The sequence below is a fragment of the Natrix helvetica genome, assembly GCF_964273705.1.
Source record: "Natrix helvetica genome assembly, chromosome: Z".
NCBI lineage: Eukaryota > Metazoa > Chordata > Lepidosauria > Squamata > Natricidae > Natrix > Natrix helvetica.
In genome coordinates, this window is record NC_138554.1 from 89,901,555 (window position 1) to 89,927,952 (window position 26,398).

At 42.4% G+C, this 26,398-nt stretch overlaps 1 protein-coding gene across 3 annotated transcripts in view; it reads left to right on the forward strand.

Annotated features, from left to right (window-relative positions):
- Positions 1–11,021, forward strand: part of GADL1 (glutamate decarboxylase like 1) — a 455,870-nt gene extending 444,849 nt beyond the window's left edge. For all 3 annotated transcript variants that reach the window (XM_081971302.1, XM_081971300.1, XM_081971301.1), the window contains exon 15: positions 9,737–11,021. In XM_081971302.1, coding sequence (XP_081827428.1) covers positions 9,737–9,910 — 174 coding nt within the window. In that variant the 3' untranslated portion in view covers positions 9,911–11,021. The remainder of the gene's footprint in view (positions 1–9,736) is intronic.
- The last annotated feature ends 15,377 nt before the right edge of the window (positions 11,022–26,398 follow it).

Here is a 26,398-nt window from a genome sequence, read left to right on the forward strand (position 1 = left end):
AAGACTCCTTAGTAAACTTTGTTCTTTTGGGCCTTGAGCATCTGTCTCTAAACATTAAGGAGCTTGATTCTATTTAAATGTGTGTTCTATTCAATATATAATCCATAATATGTATTCTATAAACTAAATTTCCTCAAAACTTTTACTGCAAAATATCTCCTCAAGAAAAAAAAGCACCAGTGTCATCTGCATCAAATTGCAATGGAATTGCAATATGGATGCATGGAATAACATCATCATGCACAATAATGCCACCCTTAAACATTTGTTTCTTGATATCCGGCACAAATAATGATATAAGTTATAATTAAATCATTCTTGTCCACCACCACTTCCCACAGATGCCCATGAAAGGCACTTGATGGGGAATCTGGTATACTCTATATAATGCCTGCTAAATCAAAGCTACTGTCAAGGAAACTATGATTGTAAGTTCCTAATGAGATCACACACATACACTTCCTAAATAGCATTGTCTGGGCAAATACAGACATCAGTTTCTTCCTTCAGTAATATCCAACAGTTTTGAAAAAGTGGAAGTAGTTAATTGCAATTTGACAACTACATTTATCCTTCCCTTTTGTTGTAAGATACAGCACAAGGGAAATTCTGTTTGTAATCATGGACAGCAGTAATTTATTAGTGGTTTAAGAATGTGGGACCAGAACAAATTCTAGACAGAAAAAAAAACATGTTTGTGTTTTTACTGTCTGTCTTGGCAAACGGACCAAAGCTGTGCTTGGGAATGCCAATATTTGATATTGCATTTGTTCTAATCAGGGTGACAGCTAACAAATGAACCCAGTTTGGTTTTAATTGGTGTAGAAGAAGAAAGCCTATATATTCTTCTGCAATCAGCTTTGCAAAATAAGTATAAAAGCAAAATATACATGGTATTTTATTTATCTGAATGATTTTTTAAGCATATAAATAAAGGCCAACAATTCAAAATCAGAAAATAATGCCTTTGGTAGTCATTATAAATTGTGATGATAGAAGCCGAGGTTTGGTATAATATTAACCTTCATTTCTTCTTCTTTTAATCTTCTCTGGTATATGAACTATTCATTTGAAATTTGGGGGTTTTGTTTTCAATTTTTAAAGCGGCATACTGGCCCACATAACAATATTTATTAAATGAATGCATCCCAGTGAAGATTATTTAGTGGTTTAGTGAAACTCCCAGGAATAGCAAAGATAGATGAATCATCCAAAGTTTTCATTGTAGAGTATATATTCAAATTAATTAAATATCTTGGGAACCTCCCAATATTTTCTCAGAATTGAGTACTTAGTCCATTTCAAATGTTTGTGAGCTGTTCTTTATAATCTTACATAATACTGTTTGTTTGTTTTGTTTGTTTTAGTGGATTTATATGCCGCCCTTCTCCTAAAGGACTCAGGGCAGCATACAGCATTAAAAAACACATATTACAAAAGTTAAAAGGAAATTTGTTAGATTCGGGCAATGAGAGAACAGATTCCGGACAAGTAGTGACTTAACAGCTCTTTATTAATAGAAGTAGTGATCCAGCTTAGTGTTGGTCTGAGGTTTCCCCTTTTATAGGGATCGGGTACGCCTCTCGACCAATCAGAATGATCCCTAGTTCCCGCCCTAGCGGCGGACCTGAGTGGAGACTAACAGCGATATATGCTAATATCTAACACCCCTCCCTTCTTAGACGGAGTGTTCCTGTTAGTAATAAAGTCCTTTAAGTACGTCGGTTTCTGTCTTACACGGGTGGATCGTCTGAGTTCAGGTTGAGCTGGAGTGGGTGTGAGATCGGCTTGTTTGTCTAGTTCTGTTCCGCAGTCGGGGGGTGGAAGGCTTTCATCGCTTGGATGCTGTTCCGCTCTGTTGTTGATCTCTGGTTCCACTCCGGGCTCCGGGGTGTTGTGATCCTCTGTGTTTGGGCTCTCGGGTTGCTGACTTTCCAACGGAATATAGTCCTCGTTAGCTGATCGAAGGTCTGAGTGTGTTAGGCGACCCCGGAGTTGGTCTATGTGCCTTTTCCAATTTCTACCATCTTCTAGTTCCAGCAAGTATGATCGTGGACCCGTGATACCAATTACCCTTGCCGGCATCCACAGCGTCCCCCCTGCATAGTTGTGGGCGTATACTGAATCCCCTATGCTAAAGTTCCGAATTTTGCTTGTAGAGTCTGGGGGCGATGTGGCAGAGTAATTTGGGTGAAGTCGGTCCAGGTGAGACCGTAGACGGCGGCCCATGAGGAGTTCAGCGGGGCTCCTACCCGTCGTGGTGCTGGGGGTAATATGTTGATTAGAAGGTAATGATCAATGCGTGTTTGCCAATCACCTGGGCCCATCCTAGCGAGGGCCTCTTTTGCAGATCGCACCATTCTCTCCGCCTGTCCGTTCGAGGCCGGATGGAATGGCGCAACAAGGGCATGCCGAATTCCCTGACTTGCTAGATATGTTTCGAATTGCATGGCCATGAATTGGGGCCCGTTATCGGAGACTAGGAGGTCGGGCAGACCATGAGTGGCGAAAAGTCGCCGTAGTACCTTAATGACTGCCTCTGCCGTGATTGAAGTCATTAGGACTACTTCCAACCATTTGGAGTATGCATCCACAACTATTAAGAATGTTTGTCCCTGGACTGGCCCTGCGAAATCGATGTGTATTCGCGACCAAGGTGGTTTTGGTTTGTCCCATTCTGTGGCGGGCGCTTCAGGGGGTGCTGGTCTAGACTCTTGGCACGGATCGCAAGTGGCTACCCATTCCTCTATCTCTTTGTCCATATTTGGCCACCAAACGTAACTCCAAGCTAACGCTTTCATCCTTACGATCCCCGGATGCCCAACATGTAACGCTTCTAATACATTTCTTCGCAATGCGAATGGAACAACAACTCGATCCCCCCATAATAAACAACCTTGTAAAACCGACAATTCATCGCGCTTTGACCAAAACAGTTTGAATTTGGGTCCCACATTTCCCTTTGGCCACCCCCTCCATACCCAAGTTTGTACTTGTCTGATTACATTGTCCTTAGCAGAAAACCTAGCAACGTCCAAAGAAGAAACAGGTCCCGAGTCCAAACAATCGATTAATAAAACCGGTACCTCGGGAGTGGGGTCTGTTAAAAGTTCTGGAAGTGGGCAACGGCTGAGTGCGTCTGCGTGCCCTAGTGTGGAACCCGGTCGATGTATCAGTTTGTAGGAGTACGCAGCCAGGAAAACAGTCCACCTGGTCATGCGCGGGGAAAGTGAGACTGGTGTGGGGCGGTTTCCCGCCAAAAGACCAAGTAGTGGTTTGTGGTCTGTGATGAGCTCGAAATCGCGGCCATAGAGGTACTCATGGAAACGTTTGACTCCTGCCACAGCGGCTAACGCTTCTCTGTCCATTTGGCTGTAGTTCCTTTCGGCTGATGAAAGAGTCCTTGAGTAGAATGCTATGGGCGCTTCGTTTCCGTTCGGCATCCTGTGGCTGAGAACTGCGCCGACGCCGAAAGGTGATGCGTCGCAGGTCAAGACCAGTGGCAGCGAGTCGGTGGTGAGCAGGCGCTTGACTGCGGCGAAAGCTGCTGCCTCGGAACGTCCCCATGTCCATTTTGCGTTCTTGGCGAGGAGTTGGTGTAGCAGCTCAGCAACGGTCGCTTTCTGTCTCAGAAAAACGCTGTAGAAGTTAAGTAGTCCGAGGAATGCCTGCAACTCGGTCTGGTTACGTGGTGTGGGGGCGTCCTGGATCGCCTTAATTTTCTTCGATGTTGGATGTATGCCCAAACCATCGATTCTATATCCCAGGAATTCTACGCTAGGCACGTTAATTTGGCATTTTTCTTTTTTAAGGCGGAGACCCTTCTCTCTAATTCTGGCCAAAACAGTTCTAACTCTTTTTATTAGTTGCTCCTCGTTTGCAGCTGACACCAAGATGTCGTCAAAATACGGGACGACCCCTGGTATTCCCTGCAAAAGCCGTTCCATGACGCTCTGGAACAGACCGGGAGCGATGCTTACACCGAATTGCAACCAGTTGCATTTGAATGCGCCCCTATGCGTCACTATAGTCTGGGCCTCCGCTGTGGCGCTATCCACTGGCAGTTGCTGGTAAGCTTGTGCCATGTCTAATTTAGCAAATATTTTTCCTGGCCCCAACGAGTGCAATAGGTGTTGGACTACTGGCACAGGATATGCACTTTGTTGTAGGGCGACATTAATTGTGCATTTATAGTCCGCGCAGATGCGGACTGACCCATCTGGTTTAACTGGGGTCATGATGGGCGTTTCCCAGCGCGCGTGATCCACCGGTTCGAGGATCCCCTGTTCTACTAGTTTATCTATCTCCTTATCAATTTTGGGGCGGAGTGCGAAAGGCACTCTCCTTGGTTTGAGTCGGATTGGCGCCACGTTGGGGTCTAGATTGAATGATATAGGTTTACCCACATACTTACCAAGACCATGGCTGAACACATCCTCGAACTCCTTAAAAATCTGTTCAGCGCTGCTGTTCTCCACGGCGTTGATTCCGGTGACTTCTAGCCCCAGGGCTTCAAACCAATCCAATCCCAGGAGGCTCTGTAATGGCGCGCTGGCGACGGTCACAGGCAGCTGGGCTACGATGTCCTTGAACTGCACCCGAAACGTGCCTTGACCCACGATGGGGACCCTGTTCCCCTGGTAGTCTCGTAGCAGGATGTCTGGTGTATGCAGTTGGCGCTTTTTAAGGCTAGGGATTGCCTTTTTCATGGCAGACCATGAAATGATCGTCAGGGATGATCCAGTGTCAACTTCCAGCTCACAAGGGGAGTCCTCCAGGAGGACAGTGATTTTCAGCTTTTTAGGCCGCTTGGTGCGGACCTGACCTATCGTTGTGAGATAGGTTCGCAATGGTTCTCTCTGGGTCAACTCTCTCTCTGCATCAGTATCCTGGGGATACTCTCTCTCAGCTCTCTGGTAATACGCCCTTTCAGCTCTTTGTGTGTATTCTCTCTCGGCAAACTCCCTTTGGTTTCTCTCTGGGCGCCCTTTGTTTTTTCGCCAAGCCCCTGGGTTGGGCTTCTGTTGGCGGTACATCGGAGGCTGCCGTTGTGAGGCAGGGACTTCGCTCCGGCACACTCTTGCGATGTGCCCCAGTTTGTCGCAATGCGAGCAAACAACGTTTCTGAACCGACAGGTAGACCGGGGGTGGTTCCCTCCGCAACTTGCACATGGTGGCAAACGGAATTAAGGTTTCCCCACCGGTCTCATGTGACTGCTCCGCATACGGTGACTGTCCTCGAATTCTGACTCCTCGATTTCTTGATCGGTGTCCTCATAGTGAACTCTGGCGTGTCTGGTTCCGGTCTGGGTTGCGCTGTATCCGCGTTGTATGGTCTCGGATGATCTGTCTGCTGATTCGGACGCCCTTGCTTCATCGAGTGCAATCTGTAGGCTTAGGTTTGACTTGGCCAACAACCGCTTCTGTAGAGAGATGTCTCTCAACCCGCATATGAGTCTTGCCAGGATTTGCTCGTCCAGATACCTGAACTCGCAATGCGTGGCCACTTTCCATAGCGCTGCAACATATTGGTTGATTGATTCTCCCGCCTTCTGGTTCCTCGTGTTGAATTCCTGGCGGTGAACGTGGCGGGAAGGTTTTGGCGCGTAGTGCGTTTGTAAAGTCTGTTGTAGCACCGCCCATGATACCGCTTGTATAGGGGTTGGCTCAGAGAGGTCTCTGGCCGTTTCGAAGACTTCTCGCCCACAGTAGCTCAGGAATATGTTCTTCTTGCGAGAGTCCGGTACTCCCGTGTATTCGTTTGCTTCGAGAAAACACTCGAACCTGATCATGTAGGATTCCCAATGGTCGTTCAGTGGATCGAACGGAGCTGGAGGAGTGTGCATCGCCATCTTGTCTGCGTTTGAATTTGCCGCGCTGAGATGGCTGCCGGAATTCCCGCCGAATTCCTAGGCTGGATCGAATCCTTGGATTCTGGAGGTAGCGTCTTCGTCCTATCTGTCTCTCGATCCCACCTTCGTCGCCAGTGTTAGATTCGGGCAATGAGAGAACAGACTCCGGACAAGTAGTGACTTAACAGCTCTTTATTAATAGAAGTAGTGATCCAGCTTAGTGTGTGGTCTGAGGTTTCCCCTTTTATAGGGATCGGGTACGCCTCTTGACCAATCAGAATGATCCCTAGTTCCCGCCCTAGCGGCGGACCTGAGTGGAGACTTACAGCGATATATGCTAATATCTAACAAAATTAGAAACAATCCAAAAAACAAACCCAATTAATATAACACTAACATTTAAAAAAATAGTTAAAATTAACAGGACAGGACATAATACTGATGATGTTCGCAATAGAAAGTCTTGTAAAATTAGGGTTTTTAAAAATGTGGTCACATTTTGTTATAAAATATTTGACATTCTATTTTATCAGTGGAAAGCTGAGCAATTCAAATAGGCCAATGGCATTTGCAGAAATAAGAGGTGCTACAATTAGAGCGCCCCCTCCCCCCTGTAGACTTTTCCCCCCTCAAGCATTGCAACCAGCATTGCATACAGTTTTCAAATTAACATAAATTAATAATCTGTGCATATCATCTTGGAATATAACCAAGAAAGCTGAAGGAAACTCTGCGGAATTTAATAGGTATTTCTCTGGGATGAGAATTTTATGAATTTTCACTGTCTTGAAACAGCAGCATTCCTCATAATCTTTCTTCTTTTGCTTGCATTATTGCCTGAATTAGAAATTTATTCATATAATTAATTTTTTTTATATATCCACCCATCTTACATTTATTTACTGTAAGATTTCCCAATAAAACAACATAATATGTTTAAAACCTAGCACCAAAGTTAAGCTTTCACATGTAAAGTTCCTCATTAAATCCTCTTATCCACCTCAACCTATCTCAGCACTTGAAGGAAAAACCAGGTCTGAACTGCTTTTTGGAAGGTAAGGAGGATAGAAGCCTGCTGAACTTCAAGAGGAAGAGAGTTCTGTAGGGCAGGACTGCTACGAAAAAGGCACTCCTACAAGATACCATAAAATAGCAATGTTTAAGAAAAGGAACTAGGAGCTTGATACTTTATCTGATAATGTAGAATTGTTAGATGTCCTTAGGCTTAGGGAGAAGCAATCCTGCAGATAAACTGGTCTTTGCCATATAGGCTTTAAAGATAATAACCAGCATCTAGAGGGAAACAGGGTTGAAACCTATGCAATAGAGGTGTTACATAAGTAAACATAAGGGCCTTCATCACTGTCCATGCCCCCCCATTCTGGACCAGTTGTACTTAAAGGGAAGTTTCATATAAAGCTAATTGCAGTAATCAAATAGGAACTGATTAAGACGTGGGTGACAATGACAAAGGCTTCCTGTTCCTGGAAAGGGCACAAATGGCATGCCAGACAAATCTGGGGAAAGCTCCCCCTTCTCCCAGCTATGGAGTCCGCAAAATCTGCATAGTTCAAGAGAATGCCACCCCATCCAGAGTCAAAGATGAAATATCGCCTGGGTTTTGGTGCTTCAAAACACAGAGTGATTCTGTGTTGCCATGAGTTGAGTTTCTTCCCATCCAGAGCCTTAAACCTCCAGGCCCTCGAATAGCATTCATGATTCAACTGGACAATTGTAAAAGCACATCCAGTTCAATGATAAGCTTGTGTTCTCCTGAGTTTTACCATTAATATCCATTAAGCCTAAAAAGAAGTCTAAATAAAAATCACATTTACTGTAGATATAAATAGAAATAAGCAGAGGCAAATGAAAATAAAAATTATAGATGTCCTTTTTAAAGCAATTGCCTTATACATTTATGGAGTAGTATTAAACATATGGTTTAACTGAAAAATATATTGTGGATGTTTAATATTTATATAAAATTAATATTTAAGTTTTATCAAGTGAAATTATTCTTACAAATGTTGCAAGAGACATATAAAACTATTAAGTCAAATTGGGCAGCACCCTACTTACACCAGAGATCATGAAGCAGACTGCTGCTGACTTGTTCAGGCCTAGAAAATGAATGCAAAACAGAGTCAGCAGTGTATTTGTTCTTTGCAAAGAAGCTCCCTAGAGCATGTTGAAGAGATAAGGCAAGTATTTATTTTCTAAATGCCTACTTATCAGGCTATAGTTTTCAGCAGAGGCTGAGAAGTTTGGTTTTGCTTCTCTTGGGTGACTTTTTTCCTGTAATTTTAATGGAGCTGCACTGCTGGCATTTATGAGCCTTATGGTTTCCCCACATGCAGTTGAACTATGAGTTCTCCTTTCCTGTAGTTAGGAAAGACTATATTGTATTGTAAATACATCCTGGAATGTGCCCAATATTTGTAGAACTAAAATACATTTCTGAATAAGGGTGTAGCTAGCAGGAGGAACATAGATTGAACATAGTATCTAATTCTGAATAAACCTATTACCTGCTGTTAGAAGATTACATGTATTCCCTTACTTACATCTACAATAGGAACTAGAAAATTCATTGTTAAGTAGTGTGGTTATTAAGTGAGGCATCACATGACTGCACCCAATTTTACAATCTTTTTTGCTGCAATTATTAAGACAAAATGTGAACATCACTTGCGATTTTCCTTGCTAGTTTTCCCATTAACTGTGCTAGTCAGAGACTGTCTCATAAGGTCACAAATGTTGATCGTGAATGATGTGACTATAATAAAATGCATGGCAATTGCTAAACACCCAAATCACAATCACATAATTGCAAGGAAACTGCAATGATTGTAAGCATAAACATCAGTTGTAAGTCACTTTTTTCAGCCCCATCATAACTTTGAGCAGTCGCTAAATGAATGGTTGTAACTCAAAGATTACCTGTATGTTGGTAAAATGAAAGATGCCACAGAGCAAAGAGTACAATACTTTTATCCAGCCTTTCAAATAAACCATTGCTCTATTGCTGGAGAGACACTATGCATATACACAATTATGTTTTTTTTTTCTCTTTTATTAACTGCCTATTTTCACTTTGCTGGGTTTTGGAACTCCTATAATTCTTTTTCTTGTTATTATTCAAATGTTCCTATACTCACTACATTAACTGATTGGGGGATTTCTTAAGATTATTCTGTTTACTTTTTACTTTAATGACCAAAAAAAGCAGCACAACAGAAAATGTATTACTTATTATAGAATTATTCCTTCAAAATAACAAAGTCAATCAAATGAATGTACTGGGGTAAGTTTGATAATAGAAAGCTGTATATATTAATAATTATGCACTAAGAGTATTTAAAGATGCATATTGATTTCTCTCTACAAGGTTACACCATTCTATGCTTTTTCAGTATTGCTACTTTTGAACTACTTTGTTATACTTTCCTATTTTTTTAATATCAAATATCTTTTTTTAATTGAAGGGCTTAGAATAAATAGGAAATACACTATGAAACGCAATTGGAATTAGGCTGCTTTGGTCTTTGGCCAATTTCAGTATTGCTTTCCTTATTTATTTAATTAGAGTGTGTTGGGTATAGAAAGCTTTTGTTGCATAACACGGATAGGAAATCAATTGACCGGTCAGTGAACAAGTTGGCTTTTCATGTAAAGGATTCTCAAATGTGGAATGGAAAATTTCAGTGGAATACATATATAGATTAACTTTTTAAAAAGCTACTTCAGTCCTAAAGAGTCTTAATATAAGTCACATAGAATCACACAAATGGTTGCTTCCCCTCTTCTTTCTTTATTTGTGATTCTTATTCCATATGCTACTATTTCTTTGATAACTATTCTGATATTTCAATTCTATATTTCAGGTTGCACCCATCATTAAAGAAAGAATGATGAAAAAGGGTAGCATGATGCTGGGTTATCAACCTCATCGTGGAAAAGTTAATTTCTTCCGCCAGGTCATCATTAATCCCCAGGTGATCCGTGAAGACATGGACTTCCTACTTGATGAGATTGATTCGCTTGGAAAAGACTTGTAGCTGATACCCCCCCAACACTAGCAGAAGCTTCTGTGTGTAGAGTTTATAGATTAAATAAGTTAATGATATAATATTATTAGACCTTATGATCCGTATAAAAATGCTCAGATACATATGTAGACTTTTTATACCCAGTATATGTTTAAAATTTAAATTAAAGGGAATGTTATAATGATGGGGTGATATATAAATCACAACCCTTTAGGAAAAAAAATTAAGTGTTATGTGAACAATAGGATATGTCAACTTCACATTTCCTGAATACGTTCATGTTTTTGAATAAAGATTCAAATAGATCCATACTGTATATTGTAAAATATCTATCTTTGGACAATTAATTTCATATAGCAGCCTTTTCCATTGATAAATTGGGATTACCACTTCTCTTATTTCAAGCAGTATGGCTAAAAGTTGGGATGGCTGGGAATTATCCTCCATCTGGAGAACATGGGGGAGGTAAACTGATTTATAATGTCTGAATCATGTTTTCAATGCTAAAATATAAGCAGGCATTTAGAAGCATATTTAAGTTTAAAAAATGTTTGTGCATATGTGTTTACATATAAATTTTAGTGTTTTTTAATGTAGTTTGGCTATTTAAAGTAAGGTTTTTGGCACTGATTCAGCATCACTTATGTGACAGTATAAAAGTCATCAGCATTCATCTATCTAACCATAAACTTTAAAGAATATACTAAAAGCAATATAATTATGCAGTCATTTGAAATATGCTGTAATATTCAAATACAGACATGGTTAAATGATATTGTGAAGATGGAAAGGCCTATAATATTTTCCACTATTTATTTGTGTATTGCACTACATATTAACAATACTGATCTTATTTTTTTATTGATTCATATATGGATTCTACTATAGTTCCTAATTTAAATGTTAACATTACATTTGAAGCATAATATTTAATTTAGTAAAGCCCCGTGTTGTTTCTTTCTGCTTTTATGGTTACAAAAATCTCTAGATAAAACACTGTAAGAGATATTCCTTGTAGCAGCATATTTAGTTTAGCAAGTAGACAATTCCTATATTTTTTAGAAAATTGGTATAAATGCTTTATAATAAATGCTTTATCAAAAAGTCCCTGATTATTCGTTCTTCTACAGCACTACCAACAAAAGCTATGAACTATTAGAACCACAAGGCGTTACCATAGCACACCAACCAACTAAATCCATCAAAAATATAATACCATGTTTCCCAAAAAAATAAGCTCTAGCCCAAAAATAATCCCTAGAGAAGATCGTCATCAGCCGGGGGCATGGCCAGCAGAGGAGTCAGCAAGCATACAGGGGCTGATGGTGTATGGCAGCAGCCTTGGGAAACTAGGGAGATGGGACGGAGTGGACAGGCACTACAGATGTGTAAATCACCCAAGGGCAGAAAATAAAACACTTCCAAAAACAAAAGTAACTAAAGGGAGGGTGTTATACCTTACTTCTGGGTATTCTGATTTAGAAGCCCACGTAAATTAAAGGCCTCAGTTGAAGCTATAACCCCTCCCCCCAACTGGTCGCGGAGGCGGTGATGAAACTAGAGCATAAAACATATCCTCCCCGCCTTCCAGGCCAGGAACAGCCAATGACTACCCACCCAACCATATGTCCCCTCAAACGTGGGCAGCAATCCTGATGCTTAGAACAGCAGCTCTTTCCCTTCCTCAACCACTTCATGGAGGCCTGGCTTCTTCCCTTCCTGCCAGCATGACTGCAGTGCCCAGGCCTTGGTGCCAAAGGTTGTTTGTGTGTGAGAGGGGGTGCATGGTACAACTCTAGCAGTAGGATCGGCAATGTGGGTAAAGAACCATCCCTAACCTGGCCTGGATGTGACTCGGGCCCTTAATCACAGCACTGTGGATTGGCTGAGCCAGTGAGGGCAGGGAGCTGTCTCGTTCTGTCTCTCTGGACACCTGGAGGGCACTCTTGCCACTCCTGGTTCTGCCCATGGTGCCAGCAACATGGACCCATGCAGTTCACATTGGGTCTTTGGAGCAGAAGGGAACAATGGTTTGCACTCCACCAGGGCAAACCGGTAGTAGAAATTCTGGCTGGCATTGTCCCTCCCCTCCCCGCCCCATCAGAGGTGGTATTCAGCAGGTTCTGACCAGTTCTGGAGAACCAGTAGCAGAAATTTTGAGTAGTTCAGAGAACCAGTAAATACCACCTCTGACTGGTCCTGCCCCCATCTATTCTCTGCCTCCCGAGTCCCAGCTGATCAGGAAGAAATGGGGATTTTGCAGTAACCTTCCCCTGGAGTGAGGAGGGAATGGAAATATTACAGTATCCTTCCCCTGCCATGCCCACCAAGCCATGCCATGTCCACAAAACCAGAACATTTGAATCCCACCACTGCACCCCACCACTACTTAATGGCATTGCACACCTTTGCTGGTGCCTTAGAGTTATACTGCGGCAAAGCTGCAGCTGCTCTTTGGCTCCCTTGCCTCGGGTTGACCACGTGGCCACAGGGTCCAGTCTATTTGTCTGCCTTTCCCTGCCTTTGCCTACAGCGTGGTGGCCTCCCACTTATCTCACTTGGTCTGCTCCCAATTGCTCCGGCAGCAGAACAGGTAGACTGGGTGCCCCCTTGGGGAAATGAGGTCAGGAAGGGTGGTCAACCTGTGCCCACCTGGCTGCCAGTACCTCATCTGATTGCTGCGGCCTCGAGTCACAGGCCTGTGCCTGCCTCCCACATAGGGGGTGCAACCTACCCTCATCCAATCGCCAAGCCTCATAGGCCTGTGCCTGCCTCCTGCCTGGGCGGCACAGCCTACCCTCATCCGATTGCTGTGGCCTTGTAGACCTGCACCTGCCTCCTGCTCGGGAGGCATGACCTTCCCTCATCTGCTCGCTTTGCCCTGCAGCCGGCTCCGTAGGCCTGTGGCCACTGCCCTTGTTGGTGCTATGTGCACCAGGGAGACGTGACTTTTCTCTGCGCCGAGATACTGGCCGATTTGGCTGCAGCCAGCATCATAATGGGCTCCAGGAAGAGGAGGGGACACTGCCTCCCCATTTGTGTAGCACGTGAAGTATGTCCTGCATGGTGCTGGAAGAGCAGCAAGCAGTTATGCAGGTGGAAGAGCAATTCCTGACAGTATTCAAAAAGCTAAAAATATTGTCAGAACAATTGCAGCAGAAGAAGTTCAGCAGAAGCAGAAAGGGATTTTTAAAAAATGAATGTCACATGTTCCAAGAACAGAAATTGCCTGACAGTTTCCAATATAGCAAACATGACTGTCAGTTTAATCGGCCTACTTCTAAAGGATTGGGACCCTATTCCTATAGTTAAAAACTGGTTACAAGTAAATCACACAGTTGATGATTCTTGAATAAAACTGAAGAAAAGTGACAGTGAGCAGGATGCCAATCAAGCAGCAATTTGGAGATACCTAACATAAGTTTTACTTTTTGTCAGGTATTATTTAATAGTTTTAAATTCATATTGCCAAACTCTTGTGAAGTTTTGTCATAAATGGCTTTTATTCCTATTATAAAATTCTTGTCTTGTGTTGTTTTTCATTCATATTGTAAAACTATTGTAACAAAATCTAGTTTTGTGTACCTCTTATTCTTAGTTATTAAATGCATAAAATATTTTTTATACGTAAAGCAGTATTTAGGGCAAAGAAATGATATTGAGTTGGCCACATTCACCCAGTGGTCACCTAGCCACGCCCACCCAGTCACATGGTCACCTAGCCACATCCATCCAGTCACATGGTCACCTAGCCACCCCCACCGAGCCATGTGTACTAGAAGGAAGGGAGCTTTTCTGTGTGTTTCTATACGTGTGTTTTGCCCTCTCAGTATTGATGGTCATCGTAACTAACGATATTACCTAGTTGGGTCATGAAATGTCTGCAAGAAAAAAACAAAAGCTCAGAGAGCATCAAGGACTCCACAGTTTTTCTCCTCCTCCTCCCCATCTCCCTCTTCTCTCTGCCCACTCACTTGTCTTCCTCCTCTTCCTCTCCCCTTTCCCGTATCCCTCTTTCTCTCTCCCCCTCCTCTTCTCCTCCCTCTCTCCCTTTCTCTCTCTCCCTCTTTCCTCCTCCTCCTATCTGCAAACCCCACTCCCTCCTAGCACTGATGATGTTACCTAGCTGGGTAATGAAATGTTTGCAAGCTCAGAGAGCACTAAGAACCCCACACATCTGGCATTACCTGGCACCATCACCAGGCCCTCTGGGGTGTGTGTTTGCGGTGTGGTGCATACCGTGTTGTTCTGATAACTTCGCTAAAGAAACATTTGCAAAGGAAAAAATGGCAGTCTGAACTCATCCATGCTGCGTAGAGTGGAAAAAAGTCTTGCTAGAAAGGAAAAGAAACCTCAGCAAAGAAACTCCACAAACATACATACACAAACATACACACATGCATGCACAAACACACTTCACAAGGCATCAGGCCATTTTCATGCCCACAAAGTATGTTTTAAATTTTTTTTGTTAAAATCATAACAACATAATCCTTCTGATCATACACTGCTATTCCTTTCTCTTTCTCTTACCTAAATGGTAGGTAATTGGGCAATTAAAGAAGACTTACTACCACAATTGAGCCCAAAATTTCTGTTGCAAAGCGAGACCTTTGTTAAGTGAGCTTAGCCCCATGTTACGATTTTTTTCTTGCCATTTGTTAAGTGAATTGCTGCAGCTGTTAAGTTAGCAGCGGTTGTTAAGTGAATCTGGCTTTTCCCTTGACTTTGCTTGTCAGAAGGTCACAAAAGGAGATCACTTGACCCCAGGACATTGCAACCGTCATAAATATGAGTTAGTTGCCAAGTGTCTGAATTTTGATCATGGGGGGATACTGTAATGGTCGTAAGTGTGAAAAATGGTCATAAGCCACTTTTTTCAGTACTGTTGTAACTATGAATAGCCATTAAACGAACTGTTGAAAGTTAAGGGCTACCTTTAATCCCTTTACTAGGTTAACACAATAGGTTGGGTAGAGGAAAAAAGTAGGGTTATATAAGAGATAAATTATATAAATGAATGGATGAACAAATCTAACCAGATTTAACTTTGTTAAACCATTTTCTCACTTCCCACAATACATCCAGTCATCCAATGACTAAAATGTGGCTTTGCAAAACACTCTAAAACCACTGGTGAAATTCAATTTTTTCCCCTATTGGTTCTGTGGGAGTGGCTTGGTAGGCATGGCTTAGGGGGGGTCATGTGACTCAGTGGGTGTGGCCATCTTGACATCACCCACAGCAACCCACCAAGCCGTTTCCACCAAGCCACGCCCATAGAACCGACATAAAGGTTCGGCCAGCCAAATCTTCCAGCATTCAACCTGGCTGCTTCTCGCCTCCTTCTCCTGTTTGCCCTGTATGTATGAGCCTGAGAAGGAGGAGAGAAGCAGCCACATTGAATACTGTGGCAGAGAGAAGCTGAACTTTTCTCCCTCCCTTCCCAGCAGAGCTGCTCAGAAGGTAGCTACCGGCAGCAGTTTGTCTTTTTATGGTCCACCCCTCTCTCCCAGGATTGTACCTTAAAGACTGCTCCCAGCGGCTATCTTCTGAGTAGCTCCGCTATGAACCATCCTTCCAGCTCCTGCCATTCTCCTGGCTGAGTCTGACCATGAGCGGCACCAGCAGGCAATGGGGTGTGCGTGCACAATGGGGTGCATGAGTCTGACCATGAGCGGCACCAGCAGGCAATGGGGTGTGCGTGCACAATGGGGTGCATGTGCAACTTATGAGTTTTTTTCTTTTTATGTACACTACACATAAAATTATCTAGCATATCCCAAAGTATTATATTGCTAAAACAATCACACTTTTACTATTTTTGTCATTGGAAGATTTTTTATGCAAGTTATTTAAGAAATTCCAATTGTCTTATCAAGTTAAAGTATTTGGCAGTGATGGTAAGCCTATGACATGTGCAAAGATGACATGCCATGATGTTTTGGATGACATACTGGCATTTATCAACACCTAACACCTATTGTTAAAACACCCCTATGACTTTCGGCAAGGCTGCAGAAGAATGGATTCTGGTGTCACATGGTATGGCCTTTTACAAGCATGTTTTTTCTTGGTTTTCAGAGGTTGCAGAGGCCACATAAAAGCATTATCCAAATCTGTTTCAAAAACAAAAGCATTGTGTGACCTGAGAATATTGCAGGGCTACCTACATGAAAAAGAGGCCACTGCCTAAAAATAAGTGACAGATTCTGAGGAGTCCTGGGCCATAAAATAATCATGCTGTTCTCCAAGCTTGCAATTCTTGTGAAATGGCATGAGGCAGCCTTTTGATTGGCAGTGACTGAAGTGCCACTATTCAGTGCGTTCTAGAGGGGGAGAGGGAGGGGTTTTTAAGAATTGTTTCTCTTTAGTTTGAGTGTGTGTGCATGAGACAATCCAACAGAGTTAAGTTAGTCATTTTCTGAATTTTTTACACACACCAGTTCACCATCATTGGTATATATAAACTTTGTGTGTTTATTTAAAAGTTGTTTAATAAATTTCTCTTATAAAAAATTATTCACAAAATGTACATTTCCCTCATCTCCTTTAAATGATAGACCAAGATGTTTCTAAATAGCCTTTCTAGATTGTAATTTAGAATCTTTCCCCCCCAAGGCTTACTCAACTCCCTCTGACCAAAATATTAAACATGTATTCTGTGTCTAAGCACTCTCAGTTTAAATGCCATTCAAAATAAAAAAGAAAATTCCATTACTTGATTTTATTGCCAAAGTATCTGGCCAAAATAAATTTCTGTCAATAATGCAAAAGACCTATAGATTCAGATGCAAATTCTACAATCTTCAAAGAGTTCCTAGAGGGTAGCTCAAAGTTTGCAATCATATGGAGTGATCCTAGTGAGCATTGCAAAGAGATCTGAAAGCCTGCTTGGTGAGCGAACTTCTGGTTGCACTTCTGGCACCTTTGGAAGCAAGAACCACAAGCTTGGTGGCCCTGCTTCGACCTCTCCTCGTTGGAGGGCTCAAATTGAGCTATAGCCACCCTGGAGGAGTGGTGAAGTAAAGGAGGACCACCTGGCAAGTCGAGTAGAGTCGCATCTGATGGATTCAGAGACCAGTCATAGCAGGGTTCATTCAAAATGTCAGTCTGCCTTCACAGAGCCTATTCTTTTTATACAGTTTTTACAAGCAAAGCAAAGAGCATGTAGCAACAGCATTATAATTGGCTTATTCTCCTTGTCAATCTTTTAAGAACATCCCAGCCAGGGCAGAGCCTCAGATATCTACTGCCTGGTGAGCTTATAGGCATCTGAAGTAAACAGTTACTGAGCTCATGGCAGTTTGCTGCACATGCCTCTATGTAACCTTTCCTCTATCTTTACAACATCTCACCCCCCTGACTAGGAAAGTCCCCTCATCCGAAGACAAGGAGCAGTGGTAGCAAACATGGCTGCCATGAAGTTTGGGAACAGCCTGAACACCTAAGACTGTACTGGAGCAGAGAAAGTGAGTGGTGTGTGAACTGGGTGAGAGAATACTTTTTATTGAAAAATGACCCCAAGGAATCTAGGGGGGAAGCATATTTAGAACCAATTGCCAGCGGCGAATAAACACATTAAAAAAATACCAGAGAAATTAAGAAGAAAAAATTAAAAATAAAATAAAATAAAATTGAACTCTCAAAGTAAAAAACGTGGTACTGAAAAGGCATTGCTAATGCTGGAATTAGATCCTGAGCTTTTTTTTAAAATTAATTTTGCCCACTTATTAGATTTATAATTCAAAATAACCAAAATTGGAATTGTCAGCAATAATGCAGAGAGACTGTAACAAGTTGACGCTAGAGTACCATTTGCTGCTAAAAGGAGAACTGTGCAACCTTGGGAATAATCATTTATATTTGCTGGATTACAAGTATTTACTTTAAAACCGCTGGAGATTTATATATCAAGTAAGAACTTTAGCCAAGAGACCCCTGAATATTGTTGAACAAATACAAGTGATTGGAAGAGTCATGGATAATCCCTTGGTTTTTTTTTTAAATTGGATTGACTCCTTTTTATTTGATATTTAAAATTGTGATTTTAATAATTTCTGGACAATTTATTCCAAAGGAGATTTGTTAAACAAAGATGTAACACAAGATGGAAGCAAGTGGAGACAATGAAATGGAACTGAGTGTAATTCTAAAGAAATTTGATTTTAACACATATATAGTTGAGCTAATTATCTGATAAAGATATTTATAAAAGTTGTCTTGCATCCAAGCTGAAATAGCGTTACATCATCTGCAAGCTTGTTTTTTAATACAGAGAAGAGAACTTCAATTGACCTCGTGAGGTTTGAATGAAAAAAATGTCCTTATTTGTAAGAGTTTTATTTTTCCTGGGTTTATCTAAATTCTACCTATATTCTACTAATAGAACAGCACTAATAGAAACAGAAACCTTTCATATTGAGAAAAGATTTAATAGTGTCAACTATAGCAATTTAATTATATAGCTAGACAACCGTCTTTCTTAAGGGGGACAATCTTCCAGATGTCACTATGCACAAATTTCTAATATATAACTAGATCCAAGATATGAAACAATCCTGAAATAATTAATTGTGGCTGATCTGGCATTACATTTTTAAAATGCTGATTAAATTAACCTATTTTCTGGGTGGACAAAATTCATTGGACTAACTAAACAATTCATACAACATGGAAAGGAGGAAGGGAAAATGTTCTTTGTATTTTCTTTTTCCTTGTTTATTTAATTGTGGTATTATTCTACTTTTCCTTTGTTTAAACATTATTTTTATTTTTTATGGTTGTGAGCTGCCTAGAAGAGCCCCAATGGTGAGATAAATGGAAAATAAATGTAATAATAATAACATACTTATCAGGTTTAGCATTGTTATCTGAATGCATCTGTTAAGTCTTTATCTAATATGCGAGTGTGCTATGGGAATACTATCAATATTATAATATTCAATATTGTATTAAACGCATGAAATAAACTACCTTTTGATATATCTATTTTTATACTAAAAGCAGTAATTAGGGCAAAGAAATTATGTCGATTTGGCCATACCTACCCAGTCACATGGTCACCTAGCAATGCCTACCCAGTCACTTGGTCACCTAGCCATGCCCACCCAGTCACATGATCACTTAGCAACGCCTACCGAGCCATGTGTACTAGAAGAAAGGGAGCTTTTCTCTGTTTCTATACATGTGTTTAGCCCTCTTGGTATTGATGGTCATCGTAACTAATGATGTTACCTAGTTGAGTCATGAAATGACTGCAAGAAAAAAAGAAAGCTTAGAGAGAACCAAGTTTTTCTCCTCCTCCTCCCCATCTCCCAAGTTTTTCTCCTCCTCCTCCCCATCTCCCTCTTCTCCTTCCTCCCACTCATTTGTCTTCCTCCTCTTCTTCCTCCCCCTTTTTCCGTCTCCCTCTCCTTCTCTCCCTTTCTCTCTCTCCTCCTCTCCTCTTTTTCCTCCTCTTCCTCCTGTCTGCAAACCCCACTCCCTCCTAGCACTGATGATGTTACCTAGCTGGGTAATGAAATGTCTGCAAGCTCAGAAAGCACTAAGAACCCCACCCATCTGGCATTACCTGGCACCATCACCACCAGGCCCAGCAGGGTGTGTGTTTGTGGTGTGTGGTGCATACTGTGTTGTTCTGATGGCTTTGCTAAAGAAACATTTGCAAAGGAAAAAAATGGCAAGCCGAACTCAGCCATGCTGAGTAGAAAACATTCTTGTTAGAAAGGAAAAGAAACCTCAGCAGAGATAAGTGAAAAATAAATGTAATAATAATAATAATAATAACATACTTATCAGGTTTAGCATTTTTATCTGAATGCATCTGCTAAGTCTTTATCTAATATGCGAGTGTGCTATAGGATTATTATCAACATTATGAACTTAATATTCAATATTGTATTAAATATTTAATATAATATTAAATTTAAATTTAATATTATAGCTTAGAAATTATAGATTATTTTTACCCATGTATAATTTCTTATTTTTCCATCCCACTGTGGGACTGCAATGGGTTGTGTATGAAAAAGAACACAGAAACAGAAGATCTACAGGAGGTTGCTTTTGTACAGCCTCTTTAAGAATTTGTCTCAATTATGGAGTTTGGAAAGGATAGTAAATCCTCAGAAAACTAGTTGGAATGATAGGATGATTAGCTACTTGAGAAGTTACTGGAGCATTTGGGGCTGAAAAGCCTGGGTAGTTTGAGAGTTGAGGTTGGGGTTGCAATAGGATTGGGGACTTAATGTCTTCCATTTCTCTAAATCTTTTAATTCAGGTATGACTAAATTGGAGGAGGCGATGGGAGATTTTAAATGATTATTAAAACCATTTGGAAACGGCTCCCATAAATAAACATGCAGTTTAAAGCATTAATTAAGGCTATTTTGACTCTTAAATGAATGGTCTGCAAAACCCACTAAGAGTTAGTGACAAATGTAATGAATTTCATCTCCACTGCTTACCATTTAGGGCAAAAATAGGCATGTTCTAAGAATGGAAATTAATCACTTGTGCGTCTTTGAAATTTTGCTAAAACATAATGACTATATATATCTCTATTTCAGTGATGGGATTCAAATTTTTTTATTACCGGTTTTGTGGGCATGGCATGGCTTGGTGGGCATGGCATAGTTTGGTGGGCGTGGCAGTGGAAGGATACTATAAAATCTCCATTCCTTCCCCACTTCAGGGGAAGGTTACTGCAAACTCCCCATTCCCTCCCGATCAGCTGGGACTCAGGAGGCAGATAATATTTGGGGGTAGGGCCAGTCAGAGGTGGTATTTACCGGTTCTCTGAACTACTCAAAATTTCTGCTACTGGTTCTCCAGAACTGGTCAGAACCTTCTGAATACTATCTCTGCTTCATTTCTATGGTTTAACTAAAAAGATATCAGTAGTAAGAATTGGGAAACTAATAAACTGAATGACTTCTGTTCCTCCTTGACTGCTGGGATAATAAGCTGATGCTATATACAGTTTTGATTTTTGAATTAGTACAGAATATATTGCTTTGCAATGGTCCAAAGAAACCAATCACCTTACTTACGCCTCTTGATCTGAAATAATCCTATTCCTTAATAATGTTAGCAGATCCAGGTAGTTATTAAATTCCTAGCAATCATCTATTCTCCCATTACTTTACTGCTGTATGACAGATAGTATGTTTGAAGAAATATTGCCACTGCATGCTGTAGCATTGTAATTGCACAAACAATGTCATGATTTCACTATGTCATGATTATATATGCTAATTGTAAGTTGCATGCACTCAAAATTACTCTGATAAAAAGATTGTGTAACTGGCATATAGGGAAGATGAAGTATGATGGAAGATTTTTATTTTTTAGATATGCAAATTACATTAGGTGCTTTTGTTCCAAGCAATACATTACCTGCAATTTTAATTTTTAAACTAGAAAATAATTAGGCAGGAATTGTTAGATACTAGCTTCAGTTATAGTAGTTTCCACCAGGGTCCTCTGTTCCAGCGGGAACAGAGGTTTAATCTCATTGGTCGAAGGGTCTGACAGCTCCCTATAAAAGGGCTGCTGTCAGACTCAACCTTTGCTGTATTGTACATACTTGTTCTGTTACAATAAAGAGCTGTTGTTGCCTTTAGCCAGAGTGTGCCTTTCCATTACCCAATCTAACACTGGCAACGAGGATGGGATTGGAAGGCAACTAGGCGAACCAAAAAGAGCGTAGCAATCCAGCAAGTAAATCCAGCCCAGAGCTCAGCACAGCTTCAAGCAGCCATTTTTCAGCGGCAAACTCAAAATGCCCTCTGAACACAAAATGGCCATGCACGCCCCATCGACTCTGTATGACCCAGTCACCGAGCACTGGGACTCGTATATGCTGAGGTTTGACTGCTTCCTCGAAGCCAATGACCTCCTGGGCCTTTCTGAAGGCCGCAAGAAGAACATGTTCCTTGGTTACTGTGGACGGGAAGTGTTCGAAACTGCCAAAGACCTATCAGAGCCAACGCTGCTACAATTGGTCGCTTGGTCTATGCTCCAGCAGACACTGAGGACTCACTACGCTCCCAAGCCGTCTAAGCACGTCCACCGGCATGAATTTAATATTTGCAACCAAAAGGAAGGCGAATCAATCAACAAGTACATTGCGGCGCTATGAAAGGCTGCAGCACTGCGAGTTCTGAGACCTAGACGAACTTATTCTTGATCACATCATATGCGGTGTGCAGGACATTAACTTACAGAGGAGGTTACTTGCCAAATCTAACCTCACTCTACAAATTGCCTTGGACGAAGCCAGGGCATCAGAATCGGCTGTCAAGTCAACAGAAACCCTGAAGCGCCAAAGCACTCCACAAGACGCACGAAAGAACACATGTGTACATCGTGAGGCTGCAAAGGCCGAGAGCTCAGAAGGCAAAGAAGATGATAGCCGCTGCATGCGCAGTAGCAGCTCCAAGCTTGTGTACAAATTTGAACCATGATTCCTGCCTTGTGCTAGCTGCGGAGGAGACCATGCCCAATTGGCTTGCCATTTCTGCGATGCTATCTGCCAGCGCTGCGAGCAAAAGGGGCACATCGCCAAAGTTTGCAGAAGCGAGTACACCACGACAACCTGGCAGCCAAGAAGCCGACCCAACTGCCAGCAGAGGCCCAACCAAGGGGCATGGCAGAAGCCACCATGGTGCTCAGAGGGCGACATCAGAGTCACCCACCAGAGCTCAATCGGCCAAGTCTGCACTAGGCGGCACAAAAAGCTGAAGGTCACAGTCTTCATTGAGGGCTCTCCATACAAGATGGAGATCAACACGGGGTCATCACTGACCATCATGCCGTGGTCCATGCTCAAATGGGCTATCCCTAGCCTGAAGCAGCAGCATCTACGTGCCCCTGACATCCGCCTTCATGACTACCAGGGGAACCGAGTCCCCATCGTGGGCCAGGGCACCTTCCGGGTGCAATTCAAGAAATACAGTAGCCAGCTCCTAGTGATGGTGATCAGCGGTGACCTGCAGAGCCTCCTGGGGCTTGACTGGTTCAAAGCCCTGGGTCTAGAAGTGACTGGTATCAATGCCTTGAAGGACGAGAGTGCTGAAGCAATTTTTAAGGAGTTCGAGGACGTCCCAGAGAGACCATTCATAATCCAGACGGATGCCAATGATGTAGCGATAGCCACGGTACTACTGCAAAAGAGTAAAGAAGGCTACCTCTTGCCATGCACGTACATCTCCAAGAAACTCTACATGGGGCTCCCCTTGAGATGCACCCGAAGACTGCAGTTGGTTCAGAATGCGGCCGCGCGGGCAGTCTCGGGAGTCGCTAGATACTCCCACGTAACACCTCTCCTGCGCGGGCTGCACTGGCTACCTGTAGCTTTTCGGGTGCGTTTCAAGGTGCTGATTATCATCTTCAAAGCGCTCCATGGCACAGGGCCTAGTTATTTGTGGGATCGTATCCTGCCCCACACATCCTTTCAGCCGATTCGCTCACACAGAGAGGGACTCCTCCGGGTGCCGTCCACTAGGCTGTGCCAGCGGGCGACGCCCAGGGGAAGGGCCTTCTCTGTGATGGGCCCGACCCTCTGGAATGACCTTCCCCCTGATATTAGAACAACCACGGACCTCCGCTCCTTCCGTAAGAAGCTCAAAACCCACCTGTTCAATCTAGCCGGCTTGGCCTAATTCCAGCTCTCCCACCCCAGCCTGTATTTTTAAATTTTGGTCTTAGGCTTAGTTTTTAATTTTTATAAATTTGTACAGGGATTTAATGTTTAATTCGTTTTTAACTATATTTATGATTATTTGTAAGGTTTTTTAATTTGGTACCTGTACACCACCCCGAGTCCCTTCGGGGAGAGGGGGCGGTCTAGAAATAAAATAAAATAAATAAATAAATAATAATAAACTCACCGCTACTGAAAGAAGGTGGGCCATTTGGGAGAAAGAGGCATTCACGATCAGGTGGAGCATGCTCACCTGGAGACATCTCCTTAGAAGGGGGGATATATTGTTCAAGGTCTGGACTGATCATAAAAATCTCAAAGCTCTTCTAGCCCATCGGAGGTTATCCCCCAAACAAGTGGGCCATTTGGGAGAAAGAGGCATTCGCAATCAGGTGGAGCATGCTCACCTGGAGACATCTCCTTAGAAGGGGGGGATATATTGTTCAAGGTCTGGACTGATCATAAAAATCTCAAAGCTCTTCTAGCCCATCGGAGGTTATCCCCCAAACAAGTGGGCCATTTGGGAGAAAGAGGCATTCGCAATCAGGTGGAGCATGCTCACCTGGAGACATCTCCTTAGAAGGGGGGGATATATTGTTCAAGGTCTGGACTGATCATAAAAATCTCAAAGCTCTTCTAGCCCATCGGAGGTTATCCCCCAAACAAGTTTGCTGGGCACAATACTTCCAAAGGTTTAAATTCGAAATTAAACACATCCCCGCAGGAAAGAACTTGTTAGCAGATGCTCTGTCGAGGAAACCACAATATGACAGTAAGAAGGAAGAAGTTATCCACACCATCATATCTCCCTCTCACCAAAAGGCAGCTCAAGTCATCATTCGAAGCCAAGATAAGCTGACGACTGAGCTGAAAGCGGCACTCCGGACAGACCTGTGGTTCAACAACAACAAGGACATCCTAATGGTGAATGATAGCTTAGCCTGGAAAGGATCCAAACTGTATGTCCCTGCAGGGATGAGGCTGCAAGTTTTACAACGGATTCCTAAAAACGCTCCACTTCGCCAGGCGTCAATTTCGGTGGCCAAAGATGAAATCGGAGGTGGAAGTTTATGTAAAAAGCTGTGCTACTTGCACCACGAAGAAAACCCGGCTGGGAAAGCCCCCTGGGCTACTACAAAGAGTGGCCAACCCTAGCCGACCATGGGAAGAGATCGCAATGGATCGCAATGGACTTCATCGTCGAGCTTCCAGACAGCAGCAGTAATAGAGTAATCTGGACAGTTATTGATTTGTTTTCCAAGCAAGTGCATTTCATCGCTTGCTCAGGGCTGTGGTCCGCAAAGAAATTAGTGAAAATGTTTGTGAAACACATTTATCACTTGCACGGGGTGCCAAAAAGGGTCATTTCAGATCGCAGAGTTCAGTTCACCGCCAAGTTCTGGAGAGAGTTGTCAGATCAATTGGGTCCACACAGGGACTGAGCTCAGCATTTCATCCCAGCACAAATGGCGCAGCGGAGAGGGCCAATGCGATGGTGGAACAGTACATCCGGTGTTATGTGGACTATCAGTAAGAGAAATGGTCGGACTTGCTACCCTTTGCTGAAGTGGCATACAACAATGCAGTCCACAGCAGTACCAGATTAACTCCTTTCCAGATTACCAGTGGCATGGAATTCGTTCCCATGCCTGAGCTGCCTAAAGAACCTCCCTCCTTCATGTCTCTGAATGGATGGATGGACACACTAAAGAAGGGATGGGAAAATATGAAGAAGGCTCTAGCAGATGTGGCAGAAGCCTACAAGAAGCAAGCTGATAAACATCACTCCCTCCAACTCCCCTTTCGGTGAGGGACAAAGTTTTTGTATCTATCAAATACATAAGATTAAGGATGCCTAGTAAGAAATTGGGTGCAAAATTTATAGGTCCTTTCCCAATAGAAAAGATAATTAACCCAGTTACAGTTTGACTCAGCCTACCCAGAATTCTAGGGAAAATTTACCAGGTATTACATTGTAGCTTGTTGAAACCAGTAATGGGGTCTAGCATAAGGCCATCCACCCAAGCACCCCCTCCTCCTGTAGTGGTAGAAGGGGAAACCCATTATGAGGTGAAAAAAATCTTAGATTCCAGGCTGCATAGAGGTCGCTTACAATATTTAGTGCATTGGAAGGGGTACCCTTTGTCTGAAGCTACGTGATTGAAAAGTTGGGATCTACAAGCGGATAAATTAGTGAAACAATTCCATGAGAAGTTCCCTGATAAGCCAAAGGGTCCCCTTGGGGGAGACAGAGGTGGTTAATTGTGTTATGGTAACATCTAATTTTAATTCTCTTTTCCAGAAACAGTTTCCCTTTTGAAGAGAGGCCGCCTGTCAGGCCTGCAGCGGTTCCTTTAAGAATTTTTGGCCTGCCACACTCTCTCTTCTAGCTTCATCTTTAGTATGCATATTCATTAAGTGGGGGGGATAGCAATGGGTAGAATGTGTTGTTTTCAAAATAAAAAATGCCTTTCTAGAAGCTCAAGGTTATTCTTTGTCTCCGCACCTTGGCACCTGACCAGAACCAGCGGGGTGGAGATGACAGCATGGAAGAAGAAGATTGGACCATGTGATGGATTAGTGGGTGTGGGGACAAGATCATGAACTTTCACTGGGTGGGAATCCTAGGTAACTTCCAGAATTGGGATTCCACAGATGTACCAACATGTCTGACTTGTTAAATTGGAACTTTAAGGAAAGATTTGCCTTGGACTCTGATTTAATTCTGCATGATAATTGGAACGCTGACAATAGCACTTAGACTTATATACCACTTCACAGTGCTTTAT